Source organism: Ictalurus punctatus, chromosome 2, assembly GCF_001660625.3.
Source record: "Ictalurus punctatus breed USDA103 chromosome 2, Coco_2.0, whole genome shotgun sequence".
NCBI lineage: Eukaryota > Metazoa > Chordata > Actinopteri > Siluriformes > Ictaluridae > Ictalurus > Ictalurus punctatus.
In genome coordinates this window covers 39654565-39663399 of record NC_030417.2, presented here as the reverse complement: position 1 = coordinate 39663399, position 8835 = coordinate 39654565, and the positions used below count along the sequence as shown (strand labels likewise).

Sequence of the window (8835 nt, the reverse complement as noted above, 5' to 3'; positions counted from 1 at the left end):
CGTGCAGACACGACGCGGAGAGACGAGAGGAGCGGAGACAGGAAGTGAGAGGGGAAGATCTGCACGTATACACACAAACACATCCTGTATACAGTGCTGTAGATGGTCCTGCTCACTTCCTGTCTCCCAATACACAATACACTAACAGTGTAAAATCCCAAACTAAATATAATCATCCCCAATTAACACACTCACTAGAATTATTCTATTATTATTATTATTATTACTATAAATGAATACGTGTGAATTCTTCCTGGCTCTCGAACCTTTGAATCTAATCATTAAAACACTCATTAATATTTGATTAGACTTTATTAGACAGTAAAACAGCAACCTACAGAGTCTTTAAAGTCCTCTTCAACACCGCTCAACATATGTGAAGCCCTACGCAGTTTATTAAAGAGTAAAACGTGCAGTATTCGAGTAAACCACGTCACCTGACCGGATGTTTACACCTGCGTTTAATAATCTTTACACACAAGCAGAAAAGTTCCGCTGAAAAACACCTGGGACGCGAACGGGTTTTAAAAACAGGGGTTTGTTGGATTTGGCGTCCCGATACGAGCGGAGTTTTCTTCTGTTAGTAAAGCGCAGGATCATTCCATGTACTTTTCCACTCGCAGGATTTGGCAGTACATCAGCATGGAGAAGGCCAGAGCCAGGATCTGAGGAAGGAAAAGAAGGAGAAGGTGAGCACGTCTACTAACCACAAATCACACACGCTGGAATTCAGCTGTTCATCAGGAACACTGGAGCGGGGGCTTCCTGCAGGAGGGCGAGGGACGGGTGTGTTTCACCCACAGGTCAGAGTTCATTTCTGGAGCAGGTATTTGCTTTTTCTTGTACCTCGGATACACACGGAGTGAGTCCTGACGTTAACGCGCCAGTCATGTGACTTGGGCTGGACTTTGACTCGGTCACGAATTGTCTGACTTTCTACTCGACGTGAGAGAATCACAGAAGACTCGCGACTCGACTTCGACTCGAAGCGGAAATACGTTCTCAAAAACTAAAGATTAAACATGACCCATTTAAAAGTGTGTAGTGAATCGATCATTGGAACCGTTCATTTTCAGGAAATGGGCATCGATCATCGTTTCCACAGTCCGGGTGTAAAGCAGCAGACAGACCCGCACTGGACAGCGACAGAGCTGAAACTGCGCTCGCTCGTCCCCCGTCACGGAGGCTCTGTGCAGGCTGTGGCCTATCAGAAGTGCTGGGACATGTAGCACCTGTGGTTCTAGAATATTTTATGCTGAAGTGTCCATTTCTAATTCTGTTCAGTAATAGAAACGACTCAAAACAAATCCCAGCATGGAAGTGAGACCCACAGGAATCCTCACTGGAGTCCACACATCGGCTCATCTGATCTTAAACTGAAACATTCCCATCTTATTTTTATCGTAAGTGATGCGTATTCAAATACATTTCCACTGAGTTATAAAGTTTGTCTAGAAAGTGCTGAACGCCCGTTTTAAAACGCCTGCATGGCTTGCGTAGATGAATGATTCGGTCTCACTTGTCCAGCATGTGACTGGCGTAGGTTCAAAACCGAACGTTACGGACTTGTAAAACAATGACCCGATTAAATCTCCCATCCTCGTGGTTGATATCTCGTACCGTGAACTCTTTCAGAGGTGATGAGTTACCTGCACAATGCCGAGGCACACTCCGAATCCCAGAACCCAGGTGATGTTGTCCAGAACCCACGCCTTCGCCTTCTCATAACACGGCTGAGACACAGAGACGGGAAAGAGTTCACTGCCAAATACTGCTTACAATCCTCATTTAAAATATAATATCTCAACTGAAAAAATCAACATGAGCGAACATCACAAATTACAACAACAACAACAACAATAATAATAATAATAATAATAATAATAATAATAATAATAATAAAAGCACACATTAATTTCGGTGGCTAAGAAAAGCACAGTTTGAGCATTTTATTTTGAACATTTCTTCTCATGTTGGTATATGTATATTTATACACACACACACACACACACACACACACACACACACACACACAATGATGATCATGTTTAAATCCAGTCTCAGTCATCTCTCAGACTTTTGGATGATTGCTCATGCGTGTATTTTTCTTCCCACATGGCACAGATTCTGAGCGGCGGAGTTGAATTGACCCCGGATGACCCCCTGCGTTTTAAACGTGACCCCTGACCTCTTCCCAGCGGTGACAGGGGGGGATGTGATCTCTGCAGCAGGACTCGGGGGGCGGTCCCTCCGTGGTCCGGTTGTACCAGTCAGACTGGTTGCTCACGCCGCAGCATTTGAACTGCACGAGGCACAAAAATAAACAGATTTAAATATAACGGTTTCATCACGAAGACGGACGAAGAGAAAAGTCAAATCCGCTCACGATTCTCTGCATGCTGTCCCAGGACTTCTTCAGACCGGGGTTAGTGTCGTAATCCTTCATGCCCTCGATCAGGTCCTCCTTCGCTTTTTGGTCCAGCTGGATAACGCAGAAAAATACATTATTTATTTGTTTGTTTGTTTGTTTGTTTATCTGTTTCTTTCTTCCTTCCCTTATTTATTTGTTTGTTTACTTATTTACTTGCTTGTTTGTTTGATTACGTTCATATTCATTTATTCATGTAGGTGTTTACTTACTTACTTGTTTGTTTGTTTGTTTATTTATTTACTTACATATTTATTAGTTTACTTACTGATCCATTTATTCATGTAGGTGTTTACTTGTTTGTTTATTTTTTGTTTGTTTGTTTATTTATTTACTTACATATTTATTAGTTTACTTACTGATCCATTTATTCATGTAGGTGTTTACTTGTTTGTTTATTTTTTGTTTGTTTGTTTATTTATTTACTTACATATTTATTAGTTTACTTACTGATCCATTTATTCATGTATTTATTTGCTCACTTACATGTGCTTGTTTACTTACGTATTCATTTGTTTACTCATTTATTTATTTGTTTGTTTACTTGCTTGTTTGTTTATTTTTTTGTTTGTTTATTCTCGTTTTGATTTATTTTTTATGTACCACTTTTTTCCGAATCTCATATCTCATTTTTTTGTGTAATACTCCTTTTTTGAAATTTCAGAGAAATATGCCTGTAATTATTGTTTGAGCGCTTGGGCACTGTGAAGTTTTTTGATAAGAGGCCGCACTGCGGCAGGGTTCCGTGTGGAACTGAAGAACCCTTGCTGCGTGCGTGGACCTTCTGCAGGTTCTCACCTCTTTGTGGAAGAGCCCCAGCATGAGGACGAGCGCCGCTTCAGTCAGGAACAGAAGCAGGAGGATCACGAAAAACTGGGAAGAGAACGGAAGAACCGTGAGCCCTACGAGCACCTGATGATTGCTGTGATGTCATCAGTCTACGGCAGAGCGTCTCACCGTCATCAGCAGACACCGCTGCTCCTTCAGAGCCCCCAGACAGCCCAGGAACCCCGTCACCATGGTAACGCCCCCTGCGACCAGCAGCAGGTTGGCCACGGAGAGCGACGGGAAGGACAGCGGGAGGTACGAGATCTCAGCCTGACGAAAGGAAAGCCACACCCCTACACCAAACAGGCCACACCCACCCAGCTGTTCACGAGACAAGCACAGGTGATTATTTATTCTTTCCCAAAACAGAAAGTAAAATCTCTACCTTAATACCAGCTCTATTTCTGAGTTCTTTATGTATAGGTGTAACATCTATAATAATAATAATAATAATAATAATAATAATAATAATTAAAGCTGCAAGCAGCATTTTCGGGGGCCAAGCACCCAGACTCGGTGAGCTTCACATTCACAGATGCGCTGCAAATATTCTATAAGCATTCACAGGAAAACAGAGCCATATCTATAGTCAAAGGGATTCGAGAATGATTTGTAGTTTAACACATTTGCCAGTCCGTTACAGGAGAACAGTTTTGAATATCAGAGTTCCTTTTACCAGATTTGTTCAGACAGGTCTCAAGATGATGTAAACCAAATCTGGTGAGGATTGGACGAAATTTGTAGGAGGAATAGCAACAAAAACAATTGGAGACAGTTCAAAAGTTATGACTATAAATCCACGTCCAAATTTGACCCAGTGGTGGCGCTAGAACGTTGGCAGCACTTGGCCCAAATTTGGTCAGAATGTTGCTTAGACCCTCCCCAATCAGTGTGCCAAATTTCACAACATTTTTGGAGACAGGCTGCCATAGACACCCCAGCCAGGAGAAGAAGAAGAAAACACAGAATAACAATACGCACCTTTGGTGCTTGGCCCCATAATAATAATAATAATAATAATAATAATAATAATAATAATAATAAGTGTACAGTAGAATGAAGAGACTTATTGTAAATTCTGTGAAGGAAATAAAACATACAGTCATAAATAACATTTAAAATCAACGGAAAGATGGAAACTCCTGGACTGTCAGGGCGTGATGTTGAACGGCGAGCTGCCGTCTCTCCGAACCGATCCTGCGATCCCGCAGTGTGTCACTTCCTAAAGATTTCAACTTGCAGCCCATGAACTCACCCAGAAGATGAGGTTGAAGATGAACATGAGGTATTTGACGCAGCACAGGCAGCCTCGGGACACGGCCATCCTGCGGGAGACGGGAGAGAGGTTGAGAAGGTCAGTCCACACTCCTGGTCTGATGATCTCATCACCAGTCACCTGCAGTTCCACGCCCGTACTCATGACCACGTTCTTCTTATTCTCTCGTATTTAGGGTTCTCAGAAACCTGCCTGCTGCTCACTGTTCACTCAGTCCTTCTTTGTACATGTACAGATAACAGGATGTACACGAAAACCACAAACAAGTGGATCAGGGGTTCCTTGGAAGGTTTGTGGTTGTTTGTTAAAGTGGTTCTTCCCTCTGATGGGGAAACTTTTTAGGATATTTAAAGCACTTAAGTGTTCTTCCATTGTCTTAAAGGTTCTGTGTAGAACCCTGCAACACATGGTTTCTTTATCTGAAGAAAACATTATAAGTCTAAGAACCCGTGAAGAACCGTTTTTTGTGGGGTTTTACAGGGACGGGACAGACTGAGGAACCGCTCACAGGGCTAGATTTAACCTTTTCTTCACGCCATCCTTACACTGGTCATTTTAGTGCATTTATATGTAAATATACACCGATCAGCCAGAACAACAAAACCACTGACAGGTGACGTGAGTAACGGTGATGATCTTGTTCCCGTGGCACCTGTCAGGGGGTGGGGTTTATTTATTACACCACAGGTGAACAGTCGGTTCTCGAAGTTGACGTGTTGGAAGCAGGAAAAATGGGCGAGTGTAAGGATCTGAACGACTGACCACGGCCAGACGACTGGGTCAGAGTGTCTCCAAAACAGCAGGTGTTGTGGGGTGTTCCCGGTGTGCAGTGGTTAGAACCAACCAAAAGTGCTCCAAGGAAGGAGAACCGGTGCCACGGTCTGCATATGGAGCTGCGTAGCTGCAGACCGGTCAGAGCGCCCATGCTGACCCCCTGTACACCACCGAAACACCTACAGCGGGCACGTGAGCATCAGAACTGGACCATGGAGCAGTGGAAGAAGGTGGCCTGGTCTGATGAATCAGGTTTTCTTTTACATCATGTGGAGGCCGGGTGTGCGTGCATCGCTTAACTGAGGAAGAGACGGCACCAGGATGCACTATGGGAAGAAGGTGAGCTGGTGGAGGAAGTGAGATGCTCTGGGCAATGTTCTGCTGGGAAACCTTGGGTTTCATGTGGATGTTACTGTAACACGTACCATCTACGTAAACTGTTGCAGACCGAGTACACGTCTTCATAGGAACAGTATTCCCTAATATCAGTGGTCTCTTTCAGCAGGATGATGCTCCTGACACACTGCAAACATTGTTTGAGGAACATGACGAAGAGTTTAAGGTGTTGACTTGACCTCCAAATTCCCCAGAGCTCAGTCCGATGGAGCGTCTGTGGGATGTGCTGGACAAACAAGTCTGATCCTCGGAGGCCCCACCTCACACGTTAGGACTTAAAGGATCTGCTGCTGACGTCTTGGTGCCAGATGCCACAGCACACCTTCATGAGTGCATGCCTCGACGCTCACAGCTGTTTTGGCGATGGTGGTTTTAATATTATGGTTGATTAGTGTATATAGACTTTTATATATTTATAGATCGGAGTTGTGTGTGTATTTATCTGAACTCAGATACACTTTTACACAGAATAAATTACTGTCATTATTGTGTGTGTGTGTGTGTGTGTGTGTGTGTGTATCAGCCTTCACTTTGACTCCAGTGGAATTCTGCGACCTGCTCCATGGACAGGAAGTGGCTTTTTCCTGACAGGAAGTAACCACCCGAGTCTGTGATGCTGATAATGTTTATTATTCAGACAGAACAGATCTGAGTCTGGTTTATGACTTCAACTAAAACCTAAAACATCACTGTAGAGCACAACTGTGAACACACAAGCACACAAACACACACACACACACACACACACACACACACACCGTCATGAAGTGGTTACGGATGTGTCCTGAGGAAATGACCCTGATCTCATGTAGGACGGGAAAATAAGACGTGTGAGGAACGTGATGAAGTTTATACATGGAATTCAGTGCAAAAGTTTATATCCCCTTTTACGGGTTGTTGGTGGATCAACACGCTTATATGTTTACACCCCCCGCAGCTGTGCTCTAATCGGGTTATTTGAAGGCACACACTTTATTACGGTGTCCAATGATTTAAAGAAATAAACATGCGGAAAACTTAAAGTTATTATTTAATACCAGAGTTATTTAAGGCAAAGTTTAAACTCAAACCCCTGATCGAGTTCTGAGTCGGAGGAATCCGGAATCAGCTCTCACACACTCTCTAAACTAGGACATATGACACTTTTCTGGAGCTGGAGCAGAACCGGAACAAAGGAACATCTGTGAAAATACAAAACTCGAATTAAAGGTCTTTGTAGTAAAGGGTGCACAAACTTTTGCACTCATCCATACTGAGACTGAGGACAAAGCATGTGTGGAATCTTAGATCACGGATCATGCCTCAGCACCTGGAAGCCATTTTTTACACCTCCACAATGACAGAGCAGAGAAGCGAGTATTAATTTACCTGCTGGAGGAAGAGGAGGAAGATGAGGAGGAGGAGGGGGGGGGGGGGGAGGGGGAGGAGCGCAGACGGGAACTCAGGAAGAAAAACTCGGAACGTTTCCAGGAATCTTTCAGGAATTGTTCTGCAAGCTCGAGTGATTTCAGTCCAGATGTCAGCAGATGGGATGATGAGTTTGTTCGGCGTTGGGGTTCTGATGCTCTCCTTCGGTTCCTCGGTTCTTTTCTGGGACTTGTTCCCTCCTTCAGCTCTTTTCAAAAGTCCTTCCTTTCTTTTAAAATTCAGATCCCAGGTTTTCCCCCGCCAGAGCAGGAGTCCACTTCTTATTCCAAACTCCACATTGTTGATGTTTCATTCTTCTCGCACTTATTCTCTCTTTCTCTCTCTCTCTCTCTCACTCACTGTCTCTCTCTCCTCTCTCTCTCTCTGTCTCTGTCTCTGTCTCTCTCTCTCTCTCCTCTCTCTCTCTGTCTCTCTCTCTGTCTCTCTCTCTCTGTCACTCTCCTCTCTCTCTCTGTCTCTGTCTCTGTCTCTCTCTCTCTCTCTCTCTCGCTGTTCCAAATAAGTTCCAGATGTAGTTAACGGTCCTCCTCTCCCTCTCTCTCTCTCTCTCTCTCTCTCTCTCTCTCTCTCTCTCTCTCTCTCTCCTCCCCTCTTTCCTTTTTGTTTTTGTCCCAGGAGAATCCATTCTACACCAAGACCCTCCTCCTCTTATTAACTCTCTCTTTCTCTCTCCTTGTGTGTCTCTCGCTATCCCTGTATGTCTCTCTCTTCTTCCCTCTCTCTCTCCTTCTCTCTCTCTCCTTCCCTCTCTCTCTCCTTCTCTCTCTCTCCTTCCCTCTCTCTTCTTCTCTCTCCTTCCCTCTCTCTCTCCTTCCCTCTCCTTCTCTCTCTCTTCTTCCTTCTCTCTCCCTTTCTCACTCTTTTGGGGGTTTTTTCCATGTGGTTTTGTCTAAACAGTTGTGATGGATTGTGTTTGTCCCCAGCAGTTGTACATGTGGTTGTAAACATGTTTTGCATACACACACACACACACACACACACACACACACACACACACACACATAATGAGAAGCAGAAATGAAAGGAGAGATGAAGAACAGATATTCAAACCGTTAGAGCTGGAACAAGGAACAGAATTGTGTGTGTGTGTGTGTGTGTGTGTGTGTGTGTGTGCGTGCGTACAGCGTAGTCACGGCTCCATCTGGTGGTGTTCAGTGTTCATTACACTCACACTGTGTGACGTCACACACGTCACGATTAATGAGTGACTGCTGTAACTAAGGGCGGAGTTATAAACAGTGCAGATCACTGATTGGCCAAGCACAATGGTCAAAGAATCTTCCTGTACATTGATCTCGGTTTTATCTCGTGTTTGCCCACAACATTTAATGTTTCACATTTTGTTTATTCAGTTGTTTGTTTGTTTGTTTGTTTGTGTATGTGTTTATGAGGCAGATTCTAAAGTATTGGCACCCTTTCAACACTGAACAGAGTCACATGAAAAAAAAGTCCCCTCCCCACACACCCCTCACAAAGCTCCTCCTACTTTTACAGGTACAGTGATTTAAAATAGAGAGTCATGGTGTAGCAGCAGTGTGGAATTTAATCCAGGGAAAACTCTATCCTAGAAATTAGCCTATTAGTGTGATATAACGATATTACCATCTCTACGTGACATTACACTGCCATGATATCCAGTGACATTTATTCTCACTCTATTCTATTCTATTATGTTCTATTATGTTATATTTTCAGACCGAAATGA

The 8835-nt window shown here is 43.7% G+C and overlaps 1 protein-coding gene across 1 annotated transcript; it reads right to left on the bottom strand.

The window, feature by feature from the left end:
* Nucleotides 1-293: 293 nt before the first annotated feature.
* Nucleotides 294-7704, bottom strand: tspan4b (tetraspanin 4b). The gene is made up of 8 exons (XM_017495618.2): nucleotides 7071-7704; nucleotides 4512-4581; nucleotides 3386-3577; nucleotides 3227-3301; nucleotides 2387-2482; nucleotides 2189-2302; nucleotides 1650-1733; nucleotides 294-665 (listed from the first exon to the last, which is right to left on the bottom strand). The coding sequence occupies exons 2-8, from the start codon at nucleotides 4578-4580 to the stop codon at nucleotides 597-599; spliced, it is 699 nt and encodes a 232-aa protein (XP_017351107.2). The 5' UTR covers nucleotide 4581; nucleotides 7071-7704; the 3' UTR covers nucleotides 294-596.
* Nucleotides 7705-8835: the final 1131 nt, after the last annotated feature.

What these genes read in the sequence shown, in the direction of transcription:
- tspan4b (XM_017495618.2), bottom strand. Translation starts at nt 4,580, where the DNA reads ATGGCCGTGTCCCGAGGCTGCCTGTGCTGCGTCAAATACCTCATGTTC. An exon ending in TCTTCAACCTCATCTTCTGG is followed by an intron (nt 3,578 to 4,511) that starts GTGAGTTCATGG and finishes TCTCGTGAACAG; the next exon opens with CTGGGTGGGTGTGGCCTGTT. An exon ending in AGCGGTGTCTGCTGATGACG is followed by an intron (nt 3,302 to 3,385) that starts GTGAGACGCTCT and finishes TTCTCTTCCCAG; the next exon opens with TTTTTCGTGATCCTCCTGCT.